Source organism: Myiozetetes cayanensis, unplaced genomic scaffold (assembly GCF_022539395.1).
Source record: "Myiozetetes cayanensis isolate MyiCay16 unplaced genomic scaffold, myiCay2020 scf5-8, whole genome shotgun sequence".
Lineage (NCBI taxonomy): Eukaryota > Metazoa > Chordata > Aves > Passeriformes > Tyrannidae > Myiozetetes > Myiozetetes cayanensis.
In genome coordinates, this window is record NW_026087742.1 from 110,600,199 (window position 1) to 110,625,820 (window position 25,622).

A 25,622-nucleotide genomic window follows, 5' to 3' on the forward strand; every position below is an offset into this window, starting at 1 on the left:
CTGTAGAAGAGAACTAACTTTTTAAATATTATTCCAGAGATGAGAAATGGCATAATTTCTAAACACCATAAAACAAGTTTGTTAAAGTGCCGATAATCTCTTTGTCAATACTCTAAAGGGATCAAGACAAGAGTTGGGAAGGTCTGCAATTTAATAAATGAGACCCACACAAAGCACAGATGAAAAGAACAAACACAGCCACGTAGCTATGTATGGGATCACCCTGATCCTTTTTCTACAAGGAGCAACAGAACTTTATGCCTGGAATATTTATTTGGCTCCAACAAGTGACCCCTGGTGTGACCACAGAGCTGTATTTGAGCAGTCAGATGAGGGGCTCAGGAGGATTTGGGCACCTACTGGGATGTCTCCCTTCAGGAGAATGAAGAGTGATTCAGGCCAACTGCTTGCTAAATTTTGTCCATCTTGCAAACAGTGGTAGAAAATAGCTGCTTTCTAAGATTGGTGGGAGGGTCCAGGAGAGGTCTCTGCTCCTCTCCAGGCTTTTGGAAATGGTAGAAGGACATGAGGCTGAAGAGAGATGCCCGTGAAATGGAGCCTTGTTTCGTGCATATACATACATGTGCATAAACACAGGAATATGACACAGGGATCAAGAGTTATTACTTCTAATAGTACCAAACTGCACCCTAGTGAAGCTGTGGAGCTGAATGTTGCCCTTGTGAATGTTTAAGTTCTGCAAAAGTATTTTTATGGCATTTTCAAAGAACAAAGCAGGCAGTGAGGACATCATCTCAACAGCTGAAATACTTTAAATGTGTATTCAATATTATTTGTGTGAATTCTTCAAATTTAATCTCTAATACACTCAGACACCTACCTGGGACATTTCCATCCTCACAGTTTCAGATAGAGGTCTCTCTGGCCTGTTAGCTATAATGCAATCTATCTGAGAAGGCTATCAGCCCCCTGTCTTCTAAATACTTCCAGAGTCAGAGAAAATAAGACACACCACCAGCCCCCTCCCCTTACACTGACTTTTTTTTAATGGTATATTTGGATTTTTCAAAAATACTTAGGGCCCAAGTCAGAGGAAAAATTCTTTACCAAGCAGAACTGCGGTTCCTAGAGGGTTTAATCCCAATTTCAGTACTACTGTCTTTAAACATGTAGGATTAGTTACTGAAAAAACACTTATCCACAGGAGGGAGCTCAGAGGCCTCTCTTTTCTCACATGAGAGACTTAGAACTGAAGTTAGACACACAGAGCAGCAGAGCAGCAGACGATTCCTATAGGACAGTAACCTCTTTTATTTCTCTCCTCTTTCACAAAAATATTCTGGTTACAACTTACACGGTGCTGCCTGAGCTTCAGGGCTTCATGGTTGATCTGCAAGGACTTGGTGGACAGGTCTCAGCTAAGGCTCATATGAAAGCCCAGCACAGGCTGTGGTGTTCCCAGGATGTCAGCAAATTTGGCCTCTCCTTTACTGCCTTGAGCCCTGTGACAGTGGCTTACAAAAGCCCTGATAAAGGCCACTGGGAGACATTCAGGCTCAGGAACTCTTTGTCTTGCAGCAGTTCTTCAAGCTCAGCAAGCAGTGTGAGGTGGTGTAAGGAAAATCAGGGGCCACATCTCCAAGAACTCAGTGAGTTCTTCAGTTTAGTGATCCAAACAAAGGTTGAACCAGCAAACTGGTTTTGTGTCTGTGCAGCTTTGAGTGCTTAACAGACCCACTGAAGCTGGGAGCAGAATAAATAAAATGTGATGGGCCATGGGCTCTTTTGTTCAGGTAAATCACAGATTATTTCTGAATGGCACAAGCTGCAGTGGCATTATAAGGCTTTTCTTACAACCAGAGGGTACCACCAAAGCTCTGGTGTTATCCTCTGGTCTCCATGAGTACAGTCAATCCAGCTGAATAGTAACACCACCACTGCTGGGGACAGGCAGCTTTCAAAAGCCAAGCTGGACTCAGAAACTTAATCAAAAGAAAGGAGGGCATAAGGGTGGCAATAGTCAAAACTCTGTATCACATCTCATCCTGAGCAAACCACAGGATGATCACAGCTGAACCAGCCTTTCTGCAGGGGAAGGCAGTGCCTGAAGGATGAGGTGCAGTGAGGGGGAAAAAAAGGACAAAGCCTTCTCATTCGAGTCCCAGCAAGAGGATGCTTTAGCAAAGAAAAAGCCCCACAACATTAGCTAAAAAACTGGGCATTGTCCTCCCTGTTGTTCAATTTAAGAAGCACTTACACAGTATTCTGACTTGAAAAACAGAGCTTAAGTATCCAGAGTGGTGTCAGACTAATAAATCAGGAAGCCAGTTCGTCTCCAAGCATTATTTAGATTCTTTTTCAATATGAGCCAGATCCTGTAGTTTTTACCCAAAGCCTCGTTTGCTCTGTTTGCCTCAATACACTGCCTGAATTTTACCATAGGTAGCACCTGTGTGCTTCAGTCAGCACTTAGTTGCCTAAAATGCTGACAAAAAAAAAGGTATCAAAATATAGATTTACAACTGACTTTGGGGCACTTGGTTTTGAAGGATAGCTCCTCTTTTTTGACATGTTAATATGAAGATTGCCTGACAAAGCCAAAAGGAGAATTTGAAAGTTTGATTCATTGTTTAATATCAAGGTCTAGCTATTTACAAGTATGTTTTGTCTTGTCATTCATAATTTCTGTTATATTCTTTCCATGCATTTATTCAACTCAGCAGTTCAATTAGATAATGTTGAATTCACCTCAACATTTATGCCTGGCAACAGCCTTTGAGGCCACAGGGTGATGATTTCATTAGAGGAACCAAGCAGAAGTGGAAGGAATGTGGAGGGTGAGAGGGGGAAAAAAGCTTTTGTTGAAACACAAATATCTTCTGTGGGACCTCTTTGAGCAAATATAGCTCTGGCACTGTGTTAGCAAGGGGATGTGGGAATAAATACCATCCAAGCTCTTGTCTCACTGTAAATATTCTCTTTTCTGCTAAATCTCTCTGGCATGGCCTGTGCTCAACCCCCTCCTCTCTCCTCACCAGAGGACCACGGTCAGGGCCACGCTGTCCTGCCATGTCCTATCCAACCAGCCTAGCCATGCAGGAGTGCTGCAAACTGCACCCAAATTTCATATCACAGCCCCCTCATTTTGCACTGGCACAGCAGACCAGTGGCAGCCTGACCCAGGGGGAGGTGATGCTGGATATAGCAGTGACCCTCCAAACATTCCCAGTTCCTTAGACAACTGCATAGCTCTGCTTGTGTGCAGCAACCTCTATAGCCTCGTGCTTAGAGGTCATGCATACTTTGCAATACAGTTATTTGGTTATCAAAGGTATTGCTGATGTTTCAGATAAGGACTGGAATTTTCTATATATAATTAACAGTAGGGGGTGGCGCTTTTTTGGATAATGGGATCTTTAGATGCTGGAGGTTGAAAGAGAGTGGAAAAGGGACGCACATATGATCTTTCATATAAAGTAGTCTGGTGATAATGCCCAGCTCACGCTCCCTTCGCTCGCCCTTTGATGTTCAGACCATGCCTCAGATGTGAGAAGAATGACTGACAGTCCTGAAACAGTGCATGGTGTCTAATGAGCTCACTGGGGCTCATCACTCCTGGATTTGACATTTTAATCTGAGCCCCTCGGCTTCCAGCGCTTTGATTCACCCTTTTGTTTGCCCACAGCTCTGTGGCGTTGAAAAATGGCCATCTCCAGAGCCATCTCCAGAAGACAGAGACAGCCCTTCCCGTGAATCACAAACCTCTTTAGCTGGTGTCTGCAGTCATACCTGTCCCTCATCGCTCTCCACTACTGACTGCCATCCTACTCCAGGATTTGACTTGCAAGACCAGTGTCTGTCACCTCTGCATTCACATCCCATGCATATTCACCATCAGGTGGCAGAGGCAAAGGAATTTGGCATTGCCTGAGCAGCCACAGTAACTCCAATGTAGACCACAGGACAGTAACCCCACTGTAGACCACAGGAGGACTGTAATCCCAATGTAACCACAGGAGGACTGGCCTTGGGGGTTCCCTGCAATGGCAGTGTGCATCCCTGAGCTCCTGCATATGGCATTTGCTGCAGGCAGACTGGATGGTGTTGAACAGATGGACTGAACCCTAAAGGTGTTGCTGTGCATGGGAACCAATCCAGCCTATCCCAGGGAATAACTGTGGGACTGTGCACGCGGGGGCTACAGACCGTGAATCCTTACACAGCAGAGGTGCTCTCAACACCTTCATGACTTCTATCAAAACAATGGCTCCGCTGGTTTTATGTGAACATCAGGGACATACTGCTGGCTGAGTGGATGTGCAGCCATTTAAGAAGATAAGAACTGCAGTCTTAGATAAGAACAGTTATACTGTTTCCTTGCAGTCACAAGAGACTGTAAGTGAACCTTCTGTAACATCTCACATTAATGGAGGAGGGACAGAGTTTCTCTACAAATACCAAATACCATTCCCAAACTTCGGATCCCCTGTCATTTTGAGATCCTTATGCCCTACTGAACGCTGCAATTCATTCAGCTCCTCGAGGCATTTCTTTCTGCAATGGTCCTGCAGGGGAAAGCAGCTCACGGCCTCACTTCTTACAGAGAACCACTGGCTACCCCTGCCCTGCAGCACCCCACAGCTCTGATGTCCCGGCCATAGGGACCAGCTGCCAAGCCTAATGGCAAGTCAGACAGGACACCAAGTAGCAGCAGATCATTAGGTAAATTGAAACACAGCCCTTGCGATTGAGTGGATAACACTGGGACTCAGACTCTGCCTTGAACTTCCTACGGGGACATCGATGTGATTCCCCTGTGTTTGGGATTGTCTGCCTTTAAAAGGTATAATGGTATTTGCTCAATGGTCTAAGAGCTATAGATGAAAATAAGTCCTAGGTTTAGTCATTGTTTTGGTGGCTCTGGTTCTGTACATGTATATGTCTAAGTAAAGTTAAGAAATGTCTGCATTTAGTATGTGGTATTTTAATATCTGATTAGTTTTTGAAGGCTGAATAATGGCTTTTGTGACAGATGTGATGTGTCACCTTCCTAGGCTTTTAGAGGGTAATAGTGAGTTTCATGACCTTTCACTTCTCAAGAGTCACTCAGACACTGAACTCTGATGACACATGGTGCAAATAATCATTTCAGCTGGCTAGGGTTGGGTATTCCCAGCATGGCATTTCAGATTCAGTTTACTTTTCAATGGTTTATTTGTAATTTCTGCTAAACCACAGTTAAAGTCATCCAGCACTTGGCTGCTAGATCAGTAATAGATGACCCTTGCCAACGGCGCAGTTTGTTTTGAAGGCCAGTATAAGTAGGAAACTGAAAATAAATTGATAGGTTAAGAGGTTGTATGTGGGAACTGACGCCCATCCTCTGTCCAAACGTCAACTTCCAGAGCTCAGTGCTGTCATCCAGCTGACCATGGCCAGCAGTAAAAGCTCTGTAGTCAGAGCTGAGCCTGAAAAAGAAGAAACTCTCGAAAATATCCTTTCAGAAAAAAAGAAAGGCTTCTCAAAAACAAGTCCTCGCGCTTTCACCTTAGTACACCGTGGTACCGGCATCCGCCATCCAGCACCCCAGGGTATTTTGCGCTTCGGCTCTCGGATCCAATCCAGCTTGGTTAGTCCTGTCCTCGCTGCAGTCCTGTGCCGGGAGCATCGGCTTGACTCTGGATTGTTTCTCGGGAGCCTTTCCCATCGGCAGCACGCCAGTCCCCTCCCTGCTGCGGCACCGCGCCCCTAGGAGTTGCACTCCTCGCAGTGGCAGGAGAGGATGTAGCGGTAGGTGGCCGTGAGCCGCATGCCCCCCGAGCACCGCAGCCTCATGGCCTTCAGCTTGGAGGTCTGGGGGCGGCAGCAGTGGCAGGTGGAGCGGAAGGGCTGCTTCAGCACCGTGCTGAAGGACACCATCGGCTCCGAGCGCGACGTCTGGCTGCAGCGCCCCTCGCAGCGAGCCAGCAGCACCATCTGCAAAGGAAAAGAAGCACGAGTTAGGAAACGTGCCCCCCTCCCGGCTGCTGGAGCACAGGGAACACCAGCAGATGGCTACCGCCTTCCAGCCTGGCTGGTTTTTTGTCACTGCATCCCGCCAGGCTGGTGAGGGCACCCAGCCCCGCGCAGTGCTTTTGCCTCTGAGCTGTGCCTGAGAGAGCGGAGGAGACAACACGGGCAGCAGGGAAAGCAAGGACTCCTCCTGGAGTCCCTGGCACTGACACCAATGAGGACAACAGGACGTGGAGTGACTTCAGGACTTCAAATGATCACAGCCAACCACCCTGTGGCTGCAACTGTGACTTGCTGACCCCAGATTTGTGTCAGCCAAGCCCTTAAATCATCAGCCAGACTGATACTTCAACGTTTTGAGTGTGTATACTCGTGAAAATGTCTCAGATTCTTGGATATATGAACACATAAAGTAGAAATATAAAGAAGATGTTCAGTTTATTGCTTTAAAGAAGTTTCTAGCTCTCTCCTTTTACAAATATCACCTTGAATATGTATTTGCAATTATATGTGTGTATATATATCTATATCATTGCATCAGCTGTATCTGTGTAAAGTGCATCGCATGGCATAAGGCAGTGCAAATGTAAAATAAAGATGAACTTGTAGCCAAATATGAGGGTTCCCTAGTGAGATTTTCCAAAAACAGTGCAGGCTCCATGTTTCTTCTCCTTCTGAGTTCACCATCTGAGCTGTGACCATAACAAGGGAATTTCCACAACAGGAGGCACTAAGGAAGGAAAGTCCATGCAGAGGAGATGGATAGAACATTAAGCACTATATAAATCTTGAAAGGATCCTCTAAAGCTCAGGAAATTATGTGTTAGAAACAACTATTGCCACCTTGATAATGGGTAAGTGTTGTAGAAGTCTGAAAAAACTCTTACACTTTCATGGGGACAGAAATATGAAGTCCATATTGGCTAATTCTGCTCAACCAACATAAACCTCAAAATCAGCTTATTATATCATCCAAAGTAAGCAGTGAAACAGTTGTCTTTCCTATAATTAGGCAAGAACATTACATTTTCACCATGCTGCACAAATCTCATGTTTTTTTCCAGACAATCCAAATGGATTACTACAGATGTGACACCAAATATTTTACCATGTTAAACCCTTTGTGGCTTCTTTCACTACACATGTTCATTTGAGTGCAAATCTCCAAGTTATACAAGCAGGTATGTCAAGTGTTGGATTTTCTCTTTAGTTGGAGTCATAAGGAAAGACTGGATAAAAAGAGAGAGAATATTCCTAATATCAAGTAGGAAATGCCAGCACTGTCTGTGTCCATGGGAAAGGCACTGATCATCCATTGTACAGTGCTTAAAAATTACTCTTCCAAGGGTACTTGTATGCTAAATGCTTTGCTTAGAAATGTATTCATATATTAACAATTCCACTCAACACAGACAGATCACAAGGAAGATGTCTTCATGAGCTGATGATCTGTGATGGGTACCATCTTGTTTCTTGGTTAAATTAAGAGATGGGTTCTTATTGCTCCGTGACAAATTTTCCATCCTTTATGAGTTGTAGCAGAAATTTATGATCTCCTTCCTGTGATACTGTATATTCATAAATAAATTAACTGCAGCTGTTAGTAATAATATTGTGGGAAGAAAATGTCAGTGTACTGTTGAGTCACACCCAAGCTTTAGCTATGTCAAGCTCCTTAACACCAGTTTCTTTAGAGTATAGAGAAGAGGGAAACAGACAATCCTTACAGTGCTAGCACCCCATTAATGTCAGATAAAGGTCCATTTATTTCCCCTTGGTAAACAAAACTCACTTCCCAGGCAGATGACTGCTGAGGGTATTTAGTTAGATACCAGATACACAGGTATCTAATCCTGCCTGCCTTGCAAAGGAAAGGCAGCAGATTAGGATGTTTAAACCAGCTGGTTTCCTTTCCAGCATTTTGACAGGTCTTGTTAGGTCCCCTGCTTTGACCAGCTCACCAGAGCAGTTCACCAGACCTCTGTCACAGGCTATTCCCAAAGATTTGGGAATAAAGAGGAGGGTGAAGAGCAATCTAAAGGCAGCTGAGAAAGGCAACAGAGCAGAACTCTCCTCAGCAGTGGCAAAGGGGGATGTGCAGCAGCCAGGAGTTGCTTTTCCAGAGGTTCAGAGGAACTCCAGAGTCCTTTCCAACCAATCATTCCTATGATTTCAGCCCAAATATGACAGTGTGGTCAAGGTGACTTCGAGTGGCCAATGCTTCTGGAACTGGAACAACCAGTGTCTTCTGGTACTGCTACCCTGAGGGCTTTTCATGGCACACATCTGCTCCTGTATCCACAGGTATTTTCAGGAAGGCCAGGGGAAAAAAAAAAAAACAAATCCCCAAGAAACAGAATTAAGGGCTACAGAAGAGCTGTAGCAGTGTAATTATAGGGCAGAATTATCTGATGTGTCCATATTTTTGTCTCAATACATTTCTCATAAACAGCTGCTTCCCTAATGCAAACCCAGACAATATTTATTCAGTGTGCTGCTGCATTTATAATTGCTTAGCAAGCCTTGTCTTAAAAAACTTGTTTTAGTCTGTGGAGGCTCTAATTTTAATCTCAAATTTTTCTGGCCAATTAATTTTTCATAAGATGGTGGTCAATGTTCATATAATGTAACATTACAGAGTTGGGTTTATGCCTCATTTTTGGATGACATTGAAAACTCTTACAAATGGCACAGCACCAAGGGTATCAAGTCAAACTTGCAGGATTAAAAGAAATCCAAATTTCCCATTTTTATAGCTTTCTAACCTTCTGGACTAACCCAAAGTCCTCAGCAAAATTTAACCTCCTCCTCCTCATAAATCCAGAACAGCACCAGTGGATTCTGGCAGGTGTGCAAATGAGCTGGAAATAGCATGTACTTTAAAAGCTTTGCTTTGCCATTTAATCAATTGCACCAGCTGCTTATTGCATGGTGTACTGCAGTGCAATAGAGATTATCACCTAAATAATTAGTAATGCTGTGATGGCATAGCACAGTATTACAGGGGGTGTATATATAGTAAAAACGTGTGGGTATTTGTATTTTATAACCTGATACATGTGCCTCTTGGCTCCCCTCATCCCCTGCACATGTGAGCTTGTGTGTGTCACCTTGTGATGCTGGATCCAGAAGAAGTCCTACAACAAGGGGACCACGTGGATCTATGAACATGGAAGAATAAGTTTTCTTACTTGAAGTCAACTCATAGGTACAAAAGAAAGCAACCTGAGGCAATATTTGATTCTGATCATTTGAACTGAACTCTGGAAACCCAGAAGCTGTGAACTGGTTTGTTATTCATGGTGTTTGTAGTCCTCTTTTCTGCTCTTCTTCAGCAATAGCAGATGGGCTGAGGCGCATGAGAACAGATTTTCACGCAGTATCCATGGCCTGGCTGCAAGCAGGCATTACTGAAAATCTCCTGAGCTACCTCATGAGCCTTCAAACATCTGCTAAATCTCTCTTCATCTGGTCTGTGTCTCTCTGGGCTGGATTCTTTAGTGCGAGGCTGTCAGTGGTAGCACACTTCTGGCACATCTGGACAAAGCACTTGTGACAGCCAAAACTGTAATTTAGGAGGCTCTGGTTGCAGCAGAGAGGCAATCCAGCACATGGATGAAGACCAGTGGGTCTCCATGACAGAGGTCAGGCAGAATCCAGTGCGGTCAGGAAAGACAACACCTCACGAACTGATACAAACATTTCCTTGAAGTCAAAGGAAAACACTGTTTTTCAGGAACAAATGGCCTTCTTCCATCCCTCTTTTGTGTCTCTTTTACACTGTAATGGACCACGTTTTTGAAGGCTTTGGAAAACTGTTTTCATCACCTGCCTGAGGCCACAAGCAAAAGGGATTTTAATGATTAAATTATATTGGCTGGATGTTTAACAGAACTGCTTCCCGTGTGGATACTATTGGCAGCCTCCACAGAGAAGCACAGTGGACATAATCCTTTTTTAATCAGGATGGACAGCAAACATAATATATCTTGCAATTTCTGAGGTAATTTTTGTCTTCTGTAATTCTATGCTGCACTAAGAGGGAAAACATAAGGAGTAAAAAAGGATGCCTCAGTGAAACTAATATATCACCCCAAAAAAGGGCAAAGCCTCTACTTGGCATTGTCATCCCAAGCTTCACAATGGAAACTTGGTGAAAACAAGAGGTACCGCAATTCCCACAGAACCTTCAATTTTTTTACTTATTTACATTTTGTCATTATATAGATATATGAACAGACATTGCATCTAGTTTTCATTAACAAGTCTAATATTCATCTGTGTTTATACACTAGATCCAGAACAGAAGCCATATGTCTACCAGGATGATTCAGATGCCTGAGACTTTAAAAAAAAAAAAAAGAAAGAGAAGCTTCATTTAATGGAGTTTTCTAGGAAATGTCAAAATCACTTCACTTTTTATGGAAACTGTTTTCATTTTCTACTTCATGAGAAAGTCCACACAACTTGCAATATTGTTTAAAAAATGTTCTTGAAACCATTGTGGAATTTGGGAAGCCAAAAGATGTGATAATATTTTCAAACATGATTTCCATTAAAGGCTTGATTTAAAAAAATCACTGACTTCTCCAGCCAGAATTGCAAATGTTTATGTCAACAGCTTTTTTTCTCAAAGTTCAGTTTTTGAAATAATATGGTTTTCATTACAATAGCATTCTGTGTTCTCATTTCCATCAGTTCCACTCCTAAAGGCCTGATAGTTTTTCTCTATCATTAGGGATGCTAAGAAACAGAATTCTTGATGGGTTCCTTTCTTCCTTCCTTCCGTCCGTCCTTCCATCCTTCCTTCCGTCCTTCCATCCTTCCTTCCGTCCTTCCTATTGTTCTTTTTTTCAGAAAAATAACCCTCTGTTTGTGATCTATGGCAGTCAGAGTTTTAAGAAAAACTCAGAGGGTGGTGGTGGCAATGTTGGAGCAAAGAAGGCAGGCACTCAGCGAGGCAGTGGCACCTCCCAGCCATCAGGCAGACAGAGTCCTGAACAGATGCAATCACAGCTCCTGGACTAGGGAGGAGACCCCACCTAACACAATCATCCTAAAAGCCTCTGCCAGGACAGCCAGCTGAGGAGCAAAAGCCTTTGACCTCTGGCAGAGCAGGGAGTGGAGAGTGAAGGCAGCTGGGTGGAGCATTGCCCTCCTGCACCAAACCATCAGGACAGCTCAGGGTCCTCGGGTCTAACTGATTATCTGAAGTGCCCAGAGAAGGGAGGACTGGGAGCACCCACATACCAGTAAGTAAAACCCACCCAAACACCTACACGTACCAGCTTTGCCTCTCGCTGGAGTCAACTGCAATAAAATCAATATTGCACAGACAGATGCACCTCTGCAGTTCTGTGTGTTAATGCCGGATGTGCCCCAGATGGTAAGAAGGTCTAGTCTAGGCTAAAAGCAAATCAAAAGACCTCTCCTGAATCACAAGTAGTGCATGATTTTAGTGGTTGGATTCAGAAGCAGTAGGGAAAAAGTCTGTGGGTTCCTACTGCTGTGAATCAGGCGAAGTGAGGCAGACAACACTGCTGAGAGATCACTGTAAGGCAGCCCAGAGCAGGGCTTTTCCCTCTGCCCAATTTTGAGGCTATCAGCCCCTCTCCGGTGAGCAGGCACAGGAAAAGCCTGGTTGAAGGGGCATGGTGAGGGCAGCAGCTGTCCTGGTGCACAGGGTGGGCACAGAGCACCCAGCAGGTTGTACTTTCTCTCTGTGTTCCATTTTAAGTTTTATGATTTGCTGTTACCTATGGAATTGCCTCACCCCTGCACTGACCACGAGGAGCAACGTGCCTCGTTCTGCATGCAAAGCATCTGGGCGTGTCCGCAGCCACCACTGCATCCGTCTCAACTGCTTGGATCCTCTCTCCTTGTTAAGGCTCCCAGGATCCCTGCTGCTGCTGGGGTTTTCCATCAGGCAACACGGCAGGCACCCCTCTGTCACATCTCTGCCTCCCATCACTCTCTTGCCCAATGCAGGGCTGGCAGGAGCATTGGCTCTGGCAGTAGTTCCCTGAATGTACAGACTGTATTGACCCAGATGGAATGAATTAGGACAGGACGAAAGGGACCAGCAAGGATTTTCCCATTGTTTCCCCCCATTCTTCTTCTCCGTGCAATGAAATAAATGGCTGTAGGCTACATGTGCAGGCTTGTAAACCATTTTGACACAAAACTTTTCAGGCTTGAAATCCCAAATGAAAGGCAATCTTGTATTTCTGTCTGCTCCTAAGCCCTCCAGAAAACACCCAAGTGTCGTTCTGCATGACAATAAAGTCCTGAAGTTAAGTGGGGGGCAGGGAGGAAATAAGCAATGTTCTTCACAATCTTTGTTAACTACCATTTTACAGCTTGGTTCTTTACCTCAGTGCTTCACCCCTAAAGTCACAAATTTACATGTTCCATAATAAAGGCTCATTTGAAGGAGGGGGTGATTGGGATGATCTAAACTTCCAAACTAGCCTATCTCCTTGGCACCCTCAGCTGAGACCCCAAATGAATCCATAGCATTCACTCTTAGATCCCTTCGAATCTTAGCATTTACTGCATGTGTGGTGTGTTTCTCCTTTTGAAAAAGTGAAAAGAGAGCTCCAATTCTTATGTAGGTACAAGATGTCTCCACATTCCTAAGTCTCTACAAGCTAGAGTTTGGTAGATAGGAATTTACACAGAGAAAATCACCCAGAATGGTTCATTTTAACAACTCCTCTGGTGCAGCTGCTGCGAGGAGGTGAGGGAAAGGCTTACCTTGGAGCTACACTTGTAGAGGGGGTGGGTGATGGAGTCGACGTAGTGGTGCCTCATACAGCGGCTGGGGTCGGAGTCGATCATGAAGGAACTGTCTGTTTTACTGTCCGTGTCTCCCATCATCGCCAGGAGCGAGAGCATGGAAATCGAAGCCGCGAGTACATGATTTCCCATTGTCGAGGAACTTCTCGCTGGTAACAGCAGAGGGAGGTAGAGTATTAAAAAAACTCCAAATTCTGGGAGCCAGTTCCTTTCCAGGACGGTGAAAAGTCTGGTTTAAGTGTCTTAGCTGTCATTCTTCTTCTTGCGTTGGAGTTTGCCGAGATTGTAATCCATCAAAGGATCTCTCTGCGCAGCTGGGGTAAAAGCAACATAAATCACAACCCTGAGCAAAAAGACCGCTGGAGGAAAGTAGACATAAATAATATTAAGGCACACAGGACCTTTGCTACCCAAAATATTCACTCTGAGTGATCATTGTTCCCACAGTAGGTAGAGAATATGGCATTAGGAAGGAGATGTCAGGGCCTTGTTAGTTTTAGCATTGCTCTATCCTTTCACTGGGGAGAACCTTCTAACTTTTAACATCACAAGTGATGCAATGCCAATCTTTTTCGCTTGGTGATGTCCCTGGTGTGTCTCCCTCAAAACTGGTGAATAGTAACACATCAGAGACTTCTGCAGATCAAAAGGACTGTGTAATCACTGAATAGTGTCAAAGAGGGGCAAAGCTGGGCTGCCTCCTGCATTACAGATGGGAATTTCTGGCCTAGGTAGCACATGGAAAGGCTGGAGGCAGGTTGAGCTGTGGCTCTAGGGGCTGCCTGTCAGTACCCTGCAGCTTCTGTGCTGCAGGGACAAGGGACACGCCCAGGATCAAGGGATGCTGGAGATCCAAGCCCAGGCATAACCAAAGTGGTCCCCCAGGAAACTTGCTTAGCATGGACCTGTACTGCATGAAGAACTAGGTCTCTGGCTGTCCTGCCCTCCCGAGTTCCAAACTCACATGCACATGGGTGGACACGCTCTACTTGCTTACTTGTCAGGCAGTGCTTGCTCAGTGTCAGTCTCTTCCACATTAATTAAAGTGCAGCATCTGAAAAATACGTGTATTATTCCATAATATCCAAGTACATCCCAGCTATCAATTGGGACAAAAAAATATTTAGATTGGGTCCTGTGACTATCTACCCAGGAATCTGGATTTCTGGTCATGTTGGAGACCAGGACATAACTGCAGGACAGCCCCTGAAATGCTGCCCAGAGTTTTGTGCCGGCAGGAGAAGGAGGGCATCTCCTTCAGCTGCTTCTTCACAACCCCTTGATCCTTCTCACAAAGCCCTTAGTCTCGACTGGGTGATTTAATTTCACTTTTACTACAAAGAGCTATAGCTTGAAAGAGTTGTGAATTATCCATCTAGATACAGCCCGATGAAGGATAGTCAGAAGATACTCACAAGCACAGTTAAAAGTGCAAGGTCTTTCTGAAGAAACTTAAGATAAAACAGTTCCCTGTTCCTGAAGAAATGCCCCTGCAGAGCCCCTTGAGTATTTAAAGATCTGATGTGTGCCTTTATTGCCTTATACAAGCCTCTTTCAAAACCGTTTGCTGGCAATCCTCTGAACCGACTGATACTCATTTCCCAAAGGGCCTGGATTGATGAGGCCTCCCCACCAGAGTGCTTGATGATTTGTGTTGCTTTATAGCTTGCTCAAACACTTCTGTGAGAGGAGTGCATAGCAGTGACAAACGCTTCCAGAGTTCATCCAAGTTGGGATGGCGCTGACGTGACATACAAAGTCTCATGCTGGCAAGAAATGTTATTGGGGATGCTCTGTGTATTAGAGAGACAAAGGTGCTCTGTGTATTGGACACTTTTGTTGTTGTTGTTTTTTCAAACTATTATCCATGTGCCTAAGTAGGAAAGGAAAAATTATGCGACTGTGGATTTAAATGACAGTGTATTTTTTCCCCGGAGTCTGACATATGACCTGGTGTATTTTCCTCAGCAAATGCGACATTAAACAAAAATACTGTGTCTTTCCCATATAAAAAACACTTTAACAAACAACACTAAAAACTTAGGATCTCAGATACATTTATGCACAGTCTTATTCATGTCAGTAAATATCCCTCCCAAACATTTTTATGGGTCATGGGAGCTGGGACAGAATCCCTCCCAGAAGTGAGCTGTTCTACTCTAGTTCATGTAGATGATGCCCAAGGATTATCTAACAGGAGAAGTGATGCAATTTCTTTTTTTCCTCTATGTTTAACCTTTTACCTACATTCCTATTCTTTTTTATAAAGAGGCTGACCAAAACATGCTGCTTGGCAAGGTCTCTCTCCAACATAGTTAATCAGTATTACACACCCAGTAATTCCCTCTCTGTCCAAATAAATTTACTTGATATTAGGCGCTCTCATCTCATGTGTTATTACATCCAGGGATCCTCATTTCCCATTCTCTCTGTCCCACTGTTAATTTTGTGCTCCTATATCTTTCCATTTTTTTGATCAGTATGATTTAATACAGTGAGAGAAATCTGGAGTCCTGGCTCAGTTTTCAAAGGCTTATCACTCTAGTTTTCTTCAAGAAATAATTGGATGACACAGAGTTTGCCTCATGAAAACACTGTGAGAAAGCTGGAAAGACACAGGGAGAAGTGTGAGAAAAGGAAGATGGCTGTACCTTCTTCAGGATAAGCACAGAACAAGAAGTATTAACACTTTCACAATCTTTTAAAATTGCCCTAGCAAAGAAATGTAGCAGGCTTTGGCAACAACAGTTTGAAAGAGGAAAAAAACCTACTGTTATCATATATTTATTAAAAAAAAAAAAAAAAAGAGAGAGAGAGAAAACAGATGTAAATGTGATCCATCTTCTGTGAAAAAGCTGTGTACAGTTGTGGATAGACATACTGGCAAAACGAGTGCGTAGGTGTATCTCCTGACATATCTATGGGAAGTATGCACATACATTTCTCAAGTACATAGGCCATGTATAATATATATGGAAGAAAAAGTCTTAGAGGGATATTTAAAAATAGAGGAGTTAGACTGTAGATTTTTGATTCTGCAAAAAAAAGTATAAACATTTTCACACGGGTACATCACCATGACGAGATATGTTGGCATGACATTTTCCATTTCCAGCTGATATTGTGCAGTGGTATTTCACTTGAACTTAGTTTTTTTTTCTTTTTTTTCTTTTTTTTTTAAGTTAAAGATTGTATTCCTTTTGAAATGCTGAAATTACAAAATCCTAGACACACAAGATATCAGGATTGACATATGAGGTTTCCAGCATACTCCTCTGTCCAAAACCAGAAGCAAGTACACCTGTAATCATTAATCATCATCATTGATGACATTTTGTTTCATTTGGAAAATATGCTTTTTTTAATAAAATTCACAATTTGACATAGAAAATTTTTTTTCTTCTATTTCAGCTGTGTTTTCCTCAGTTTCTTTTCATGTAAAAACTGTGGTAGACGGCCCATCTGCCAAGCTAATGAAAAAGGAGGTAAAATGCTTCCTCTTCTGTAAAGAAAAAGATTAAAAGGTGACTTCATATTCTCAGGCTGAAAATTGGCTCCAAAAATATTTGGCCTTACAGTGGATGAAAATCACTGCTTCACATTTTTTTCAGAATTCACTGATATGGGCAGTACATTTTGTTAGTAACAGGCTTACAGTTCCCTTTCCATATAACTAGGTTGCAGGAATTCATAGAGACATAACACACTAAAAGCTGTTACAGCTGTTACCTAAAACTGCTACAGCTGCTACCTAACAGCTTTAGGGAAAAATAGAAAACATCCCAAAAAAAGACCACAGTAACATACAATTCAAGACTGTACTGCACTTGGACATAAGAGTAGAGTTATTTTTCCAACTCTGTTCTTATTAACTGCTTTCTGAATGCTGAAATAAAGATTTCTTATCATAGTCCTAGTATCATTTAGAGAGTGGTGAAGGTTAAGGTTTTGTTTTGCTTTAAGGACAGAAGAAAATTCCATCATCTGGAATTATTTAGCCAGTGGCTTTGTGAGAACGTAAACAGAAATCCCCTTTTTGCTATGTGTCTTGGAAAAAATAAAGAGCTGAGCAATTCTCCAAAGGTCTATTGGATCTGTACCGCTTTTACCCCGGAAGGTAGGAAGGGAGCAATGGAAAAGCTCATTTCTACTTGGTATATTTCTACTTGGCTGTTCCCTGCTCCTGAGCCCTCTGAATTAGGCATGAATGTATGTTCAGCTTGGCCTTCATTTGCTGTGCATTTTTTGTGTTTGAGACTTCTGCTTGACCATGAGGGTACAGTTCAAGTCACTCAATGCTTTTTATGTTTTGGAAGCTGCCAAAATCCCGTTGAAGCAGTGGTGTGTATATATAACTTAAGCCTGGCCTTGCATGCTGTGCATATTTAGTAAACACAATTACTTGGATCCTACCATGTGGTTCCCTCATTCTGAATTTGTTATGTAAACAGAAGAGTTACAAGACTACTCAGTTTCTCCAAACTCCAGCCCTAAAAAAGTGTCACTAACCATATATGTGTATATCTGTGTGCGTGTGTGTGTGCAATTCACTGCTGCTGTCCTGACAAAAATAAGCCACAACGTTCTTCATGAGACCAGAAGGGATTTCTCAAGAACTTTATCTAATCTGGAAAAGTTTAGACCAGAAGGATTTGGGGGCTTCATGGCTGAAGTCTGGACTGGACTGGAAACGACTGTGTTGGGCAAAAAACAGTCAGGCTACACCAGGTTTGTTCTTCAGGGTTAATTTCTCCACTGCCATGACAAGGGTGGCTTGGTCTATTCCCAGAGATCCTTCAGCACCCACAGCACTCAGATGGTTTCCAGCCCACGCAACCACCGGCACCATGCCTGGGAAATGCCTGGGAAGCACTGTGTGCCGTGGGACTAAATGGTGCAAGTGACAATCTGAGCCACTTAAGAGAATAGTTTATGCAGCACAAGAGAACCCCAGATGAGATGCTGTGTCTGATCCTGCTTTCTGCTGAACCAACTCAGAGTCCTTGTCAGCTCCAGTGTATCTTCTAGCTCAGCAAATAAATGCAATAATCTGCTTATCTAGTTATTTCACTGTGGCCATTTCTGTTCCAGCAGGGAGGGAGCTGGCCTCCTATATGTGCTATCAAAATCATCTCTCCACTCTGCAAGCTGCTCACAAAAACACCTGACAAAGTCACTGAGTGGCCATGTGGCAGCTGGGCAGCAGCAGGTGAACACAGGGAACTCCAGTTGTTTAGGAAATGCCTCCACAGGCAGCGTTTGAACAGGTTTCTTCCAGTGCTGAGGCAGGGCAAATACCAAACAAAATACTTTGAGTGAGATCCTTACAGGTCTAAATAAGTGAATCTTCAGCCCAGGCCGTGTTATGCCAAAGAGGATTTGCTCGACCCACATCCAGCTGTGCTGAAGCTTGTCCCTTTGACACCAAGGGGAATGTCTTCACCCATTGTAGAGGAGCTCCACCCACACCTTTCACAGCAGGTTGCAGGGCAGTGTGTGCCTTCATGAGAGAGCACCAACAATGTGCACTCCTGGACAGAGCTGGCAGCAGCTGGTGGGCAAGAGGAGAGGGGAAGGGAGAAGGGAGCAGGAAGGAAAAAGGCTCAGAAAAAAGGACTTTAATGTGTTCTTCTGGATGCCCACAGGGGGAAAGACCATCTTCTGGTTCTACTGAGGTTGTGCTGTCCTACCATCTGACTGCTGACAATGCACAGTGCTAATAATGCCAAGGTCATGGGTTTGACCACCAGAGAGGCCATTCACTTAAGAGCTGGACTTGATGATCCTTGTGAGTCCCTTCCAACCCAGAATACTTTGTGAATTTGTGACATTGTCCTGTAAAGCCCAAGAAGATAGAAGGGACACCACCTCTGAGCAGTCAGAGTGTCAAACACACCGATCTGCTAGATGAGAGAAACTCCTGCAAATCATTTTCTCCTGTGAGGAGAAATTCCTTAAGTATTTTAATATTTCAGATTAATACCTGTGACCGTAAGCAGATTGAAAAAAAAAAAAAAAAAAAAAAAAAAAAGAGAAGACCATGGCATTTGAAGCATAAGAAACAACATAACAATTGCAGCAGATATAATGAAGCACCCTGGGAGCATCAGCAATATGGGATGAGCACGCACGGGACTGTTTCCTTGGCCTCCGACGGGGCAGCTCCTGTAAGTGTTCGTGTCGTGGGGACCCGGTGCATGAGATGGAACAAATGCATCTGAACAGCACTTGAGCTGGGCTGAGCTTCCCTCTCCCTTAGGAGTTTCCAAGAATACTTCCAGCCCTTCAGGTGGCTGGGAGAGGGGGAGCTAACTGTGCCTTCCTGCTAGGCGGTTGAAATAACAAACTCCAGCGGGTACTGCGAGCTGGCACCTGGCCAGCAGACAGGCACAGGCCAGCACAGAGAAAAGGATTTAATGCACTCACAAAGAATAACTACTGGGGGACAAAAGAGTGCTTGTATTTTTATTCTTTCCTTTTCCTGCTTCCAGGAAACTTTAAATAGATTGATTAGGGGCATGCATGGGATATCTCTCTAATGAGCCAGTAGAGCCGTTTAATGGTGAGGTGATGCCAGCCTTGGATTCTTTCTTTCTTCTTGCATCTTGCTGAACACCAGAGGAGTCATGGTCTTGAGTCTGGGACAGAAGAGGAATACAGTTTTCCACTAGGTCATCCAGAGGGTTCTGGATGGGATCACTCCTTGGTGAAGCACCAGGCACAGTGCCGAGGTGCCTAAGTAAGGCTGCACATCCCTTCCAGGAGGAAAACCAGCAAGGGTGGCTGCTGGCTGCAGTGCAAATGTTCCCAGCCAAGCATTAGCTATAGGATTTGCTTCAGTAGTTACCTCTGCTTTAGTCTTATGACTCAACATGAGGGAAAATGACTCTTGGCCAAAGAGGTCTAGGGCATTCAAGCATGTGTCCTCTACCTGTTGGAGTGTGTTGAAAGCAGGTGGGCAGGTTTTGTTCGCTGGTTTTTGCATATCTCCCAGAGAACTCAAAGGCTGTAATTATCAATAGGTGCAGGAGTAGGAATGAGTTTCTTACTCTTTAATATTAAGCAAAGAATCCCTGTCACTTGGACCAGCACAGAGTGCTATGCCTGCTGGAGACACCACATGATAGAAGGGGATGTTCCCTCTTTTCTGATGTTAGGGGCAAAATCATTTCTTCTTTTATACACAAGCAAAATTCAGACCACCATCCATATACCTCTGACAATTAGGGAACCTAAATATTTGGCTCATGGTAACAATTTTATATCTTCTAACAAGGGGAGCAGTGTTCCCCTAGGTCCAACTCCCTTTGAACCATGCTGCTATGACAGTAATGTGATTGTCACTACCATGGTATGCTTAACCTTTGCCAAACCAGAGCTGAGGCATTAACTCAGATCCTCAACTCACATGTCTTAAAGGGCAACATAACCTGCGCTGCCTCCACACTGCTGGGCTCACACAGTCGGCAGCTCAGTAATAACGAGCACGTAAACGTGACAAGTGTGAGCCATAACAATGATTGATGCAAAAAAGAAAACTAACAAAGGGAAGCTGAAAAACAGCAATGAGGAGGAATTCCTGGGACTGGTGTCTCCACGGCACCAGCAGCCCCCTGTCCTGACACCAGAAGAGAGCCTACACTTGCCTTGTGGTAGAAAAGATCTTCATGCCACACAACGGAATTCCAACCAACAGGACAAGGACTGATGGTGTCTGGAAGTGGTAGTGCCACTGCTACCCGGATAATAGTCTGAATTAGATGATGTGAAAAAAGAAGGAATATATAGACAGCCAGCTGCTCAAAGGCTTACTACAACCTTGCTTTTATTGTTCTGCTAAGTTAGAGGTGGGGCATCAGAGGGATTCCTTACATACCACTACTGAGAAATTTTAATATGTTCCACACTGACACAGATAAAAAGGAAATAACAGCTGATCATAGTTGGAGGAGCCTGCAGCATCTCTTCATATGCATGTACAGAATATGGGCAATGTGCTCTTGGCTCGGACACCCACACTAACCTGACCCAGCTAAACCTTTCTCCTGACACTGAGCTGAGTTTTCAGCAAAAGGGCTGTCAAGTGAGAAGTCAGGCAGCAGAAAAAAGGATGATCTGGGCATGGATATTTGCCCCATCCCCAGATACCAGGACATGGAGAAGGACAGGGGAGCTGAGCGGCAGAACACTTAACACTGATGAAAAGAAACACATGTTTACACAACCGACAATAATCCGGTGCAACAAGATATCACAGAGGGCAAAAGTTGAGCTGGGCTCAGCAAAAGGACCTGTTATGCATGGGAGGGTTACAGTCACAGGGGCTTTACTTTTAAAGAGTTTTTGGAAGGGTTATAAACTCTTAGGAAGCTGAAGGTTCTGTTGATGGGGTTAGGGGAAAATCCTTTGCCACAGCAAGTCACCCTGTAGCTGCCTGCCATGGGGTCTCCATGTCTTCCTTTGATGTGGCCACTTCCAGCCATGCTCAAGAGGTGGATTGCTCAAATAACAAACTACACCTCATGTAGTAAAACTTTTTTAAAACTCAAGACTCTCCTCATACTTGGGAGGACATTAGAGACAGAGGAGTTTGTAATACAGAGGAATATAGTAACACAACTATCAAATATTTATAATTGTAGTTACAGTAGTGATATTTGGGTGTGGGGAGAGATTTGGTTTTTTTTCTACTTTCAGTTAAACAAGTAATCCACTAGATTTGTTGCAAAAACAAATGTCTCACTGGCTTCATGCAAGCTTTGTAGCATAGATAGTCAACTCCCTTCAAGGTCCAAGAACAACCTTGAGCACTTCCTAGTGCATCTGAGAGCAGACAAACCAGGAAGGGAACAAAGTCAGCCTCAGGGGAAATGGGGAACGAAGCCAGCTCCAGGAGGACTGCCTGTCAAATGAGTCAATGCAGGCATCAACGTGAGCTCCCACCTGGGCAAAAGAGACTGCAGTCCTGGCAACACAAGCAGGCAAGAACACACAGATGCTATCACAGGCCCCAACAGCACGTGAGAGATTGTTCCAGTGGGACAGGTAGCTTTTGTGGGAATCAGCCATGTATGAGCAGCTTCCTGGAGCACTGCTACTGCAAACTGTACACAAGACTACACATAGCAAGTATCCTGCTCTGCAAGGGGCAGTCATCAGCATACAGGCATCTGATCAGAACCAGGTGCTGCACAGTCCTGGGAAACCTACTTGGGACACCTTCAGGTAGATAAGTTAGCTTGTAACTAATCAGCAGCAGCTCCTGATTATACCCTGTCTCCAAATCAAATTGCATTTTACTTTTCAAACTTGAAACATCTACTCCTAGCACATTTGCTTTTAACTGGAAAATCTTAAAGCATTTTTTTGTAATACTAGTTTTGCAAGTAAGATTTCATTATTCTAGCAAGAGCATGTCCATGTATGTACAAGTCACATCGGGAACCCCTGACTCAAGGTGGTAAGTAATCACTCACCAAATAGTTCTGTTTAGGTCCAGGGAATTATTCATGTGTATAACTACTCACAGATATGAGTAAGACCACACAGCCTACACAAAAGTGAGCATCATTAGTAATTTAAAAGAAAGGAGGAAGAAAAAAAAAAAAAAGAAAAGGTCTTGAAATGTAGATATTCTTATATTCTTTTGAGGAGGGACAACTAACAGCACAGTGATTATTACATCCACATCTATTGACCAAACCAGGCACCTGGGTTACTTCTATTAGAAAGTAACTTTGCAATAAGGAACTGATTTGAAGTTAATTTGTCCCCATTGTTGGTTTCAAATAATCATTTGCTTTCAAGTAAATTGTCCCCACTACTGGCTTTAAATAATCATTTGCCTGTCCTTTTTCAAAGTGCAGAGTTCCTACCTCAGCCACTGGGACAGTTACAAAGCTTTACAAACTATAAGTAACATTTATCATATAGGAATCAATTTTTTCACCTTTCAAGAGCTGCAGAAACCTTAAAAGGTTACTTGCCATGCCATCTGTCTCAAGCAGAAACAAATAAGAAGTGTTATGGGGGGGGGGGTGTTATGAGAGCACTTTAAACAAACTTGAGGTTTAGGATAAGGAATCTGCCTGACAGTCCCACGAGAGTCAGTCCACACATACACACACCATCTTGTAAATTCAGATTTGCCACAAGAAAATTGCCCCTCATCCCCCCCCTCCCCCCCCCAACACACACTGCAGCAGTTATCTAACCCAGGACTGAGATTGGTCTTCACATGATTCATCTTTTTTACTCTGTTATTTGCCACTGGACCCATTCATCTGAACTTTTACAGGATGAATTCACTCACCTGAATCCCAGCGGGGAGACGGGGCTCTCTTCCTCAGCCGGGCTCCCCCGGGGCAGCGTCCTTTCCCGAGCCTCGCAGTGCCACTACAGGGACACTTTGTCACTGGGCTCATAACAGTGAAACTCTTCTTTTGTCCCAAAGAAACAGAGAACAGTTATGCTCGTGCCTCTGGCGCTGACACATAGGGAAATGATCTGCCGGGAACGGAGGAGAGTCTCCCTCTCTCCTTCAGCTGGAGGTCTGAGGTCCTGCAGCATCCTCCCTGTCAGCTCCCGGCTGCACAGCCACGCCGCATTACGTGTCACGCTGGCGGGGTCGGCTACCTACTAAATATACCCCTCGGCATTACAGCAAAGGCAAACACCGTGGCTTCCCTCACAGGTTTCAGCCAATCAAGAGTGTATGTTAAATCCGTCCTAATCCACAGCCAGCCCCAGTCCACAGGGAAAGCCTCGCAGAAGTTTGGGTAAATAATAATGTGCAAATTAAGAGTGCTCCCGCGAAGCGTGACACACAAAGCTAGAAATAAATGTTGCCCGTTGTTTCAAAATTATTCCAAGCCCTCCGGCAGATGACTGGCAAGACCACAGCATGCGTAAGGAGTGATAGAAGTAAACAGTCCAGCTTTAAACTAGCTGGCTTGCCTATGCTCATAGAGCCCCATTGTAGTGGGACAAAGAGGGTGCTGGCGATACCAGCGCTCTCCCCATGAATTCAGGGCAGAGTCCAGTCTGTCCATTCACTCCAAAAACGTACAGCCAGGAGCAGCACAGAGCTGCAGGCAGGAGCCCCGCATGCTCACAGGAATTGATGTTTAACCAAGTTGCTCAGAAGCACACCGGGCTACCTGTCTGACTGCTTGCAGGCATCCTTTGGACAGAAGATAAAGGTACAAGGATAAGAAGGAGACACAGGTATTAGAGCTGTGTTGATTCCATTTAAACACACTTCAATTTAAAAAATGGTACAAGGACAACATGTATGTTGGAGAAAGACAGTAAGCACTCAGTTTAAGTCCATGTAATAGGCAAAATCTGTAGGAATCTCTAATTTGTGTTCTTACCTTTGGTAAATGCACCACTCCTTCCTCCCCTTGAACTAAAAAGAGGTCCTGTTACTTCCAAATGCTTTTGTTCTTCTGTCCCTCTGTCGCATGGTTTGCCTTTTATATTTGCAACACACAAAAGTTAGGGCTGTTGTTTAAGAGAGAGAGGGGGAGAGAGAGGGAGAGAGAGGGAATGTCAAATGGAAAAGTGCCATTGCAGTCATATATCAATCAGGGCAGCAGCAGCAGCAGCTCACTGGCAAATGGGAATTCCACAGAAATGTGAAGCTCTTGTTATCTGAGAAATCACAAAACACCACCAGCCAAGCTCCCCTCTGCAGGGACTTATTATTGGCAAGCCAGGAAATAGAAGGAAATGTAAGCGCTTTTTTAATTGTTGTTATTGTTTCGGATCTGGAGATACTTACACTGTGGTATATGCAAGCCAGTGGAATATAAATCCTGAATCAAATTCCTTCCTAAACAACTGCACTGTGTGCAGGATAAAGCAAACCACTGAGAAGCAAGGTAACAGAGCTAATTGAAGAATCTGACAGTAATGATTTGAAGAATTTGATAACAGTTTGCAGTGGGAAAATATCCACAGCAAAACTACCTTTTTCCTGGATTACTCATTAATCTCCCTTTTTTTTTTTCTTCTGACAAGTTTTTCTTAGATTTTTTTTTTTTTTTAACTACGATTGATCTCAGATATTCTGAATTCAGGCTGTGCTGTTTCACTACAATTGGTCACCTAAATCATCTGACATTCCCTGGCTCTCCAGTTGGGTAAGAAGACAAGCATTTTCTATATAAAATTCCACTGCTTCAGACAGCCTGCCCTGAAACTCTGAAGTTTGCCTCAAACAAACTCAGAAGTTTGCTCACAGAAGAAAACATTGTCTTTCTGTTTTATGAACCTTCCTCAGAAGAATTCCAATTTAGGAAAAAAATCCTTCAAATCTTTTATTACAATATTGTGGTTTATGCAAAAAAATATATAATTCCTTGAGGGACTGAAGGCAGAAATCATCCACTAGACAACCCCATTTACCACAAACACATCACAGCTCTAGATGCATCAAACCCTCTTCTCTAGTTCCACAGGGGGAGGGCATTTCACTTCCCTGTGGAGTTACCCCTAGTCATTCTGTGGCGTTACAGGAAGCACAGACCTAAGCTGGTTAATTAAAAAATAGGCAACATAGCTGGCCATTCACAAGCTGAATCTGTTCAGAGACACTGGCCAGCAGATGGACGGGGTCCTGTGCTGACTGTGTTTGAACTCTAAAGGAAAGTCGGTGTTTGATGGATGATGTTATCAGCTAAATGTCTTATGTGGTATAAGATCAAAGGACAGATGGAAATTATGCCTTAAAAATAGAATAATCTAAAAGGGCAATGGCCTATAGTTGAGTAAGCATCATGGAAACAATAAAAGAGACTTTCTTTGGCTTGCTTTGCTGCAGAGTCGGGTTTGACTGGTGGGATAAA

The 25,622-nt window shown here is 43.8% G+C and overlaps 1 protein-coding gene across 4 annotated transcripts; it reads right to left on the reverse strand.

Annotated features, from left to right (window-relative positions):
* Positions 1 to 1,252: 1,252 nt before the first annotated feature.
* On the reverse strand, positions 1,253 to 24,249 carry NDP (norrin cystine knot growth factor NDP). 4 transcript variants are annotated; one of them, XM_050331244.1, is made up of 5 exons: positions 24,147 to 24,249; positions 23,084 to 23,210; positions 13,769 to 13,825; positions 12,730 to 13,085; positions 1,253 to 5,937 (listed from the first exon to the last, which is right to left on the reverse strand). In XM_050331244.1, the coding sequence occupies exons 4-5, from the start codon at positions 12,901 to 12,903 to the stop codon at positions 5,710 to 5,712; spliced, it is 402 nt and encodes a 133-aa protein (XP_050187201.1). In that variant the 5' UTR covers positions 12,904 to 13,085; positions 13,769 to 13,825; positions 23,084 to 23,210; positions 24,147 to 24,249; the 3' UTR covers positions 1,253 to 5,709. The 4 variants fall into 4 exon arrangements, with proteins under 4 accessions (XP_050187201.1, XP_050187199.1, XP_050187200.1 ...); XM_050331242.1 differs by having other exon boundaries at positions 23,084 to 23,409; positions 24,147 to 24,238; XM_050331243.1 differs by lacking the exon at positions 24,147 to 24,249 and having other exon boundaries at positions 13,736 to 13,825; positions 23,084 to 23,908.
* Positions 24,250 to 25,622: the final 1,373 nt, after the last annotated feature.

Coding starts and splice junctions, on each gene's coding strand:
- NDP (XM_050331244.1), bottom strand. CDS start 12,903: ATGGGAAATCATGTACTCGCGGCTTCGATTTCCATGCTCTCGCTCCTG. Junction 5,938..12,729: donor TCTACAAGTGTAGCTCCAAG/GTAAGCCTTTCC, acceptor TTTCCTTTGCAG/ATGGTGCTGCTGGCTCGCTG.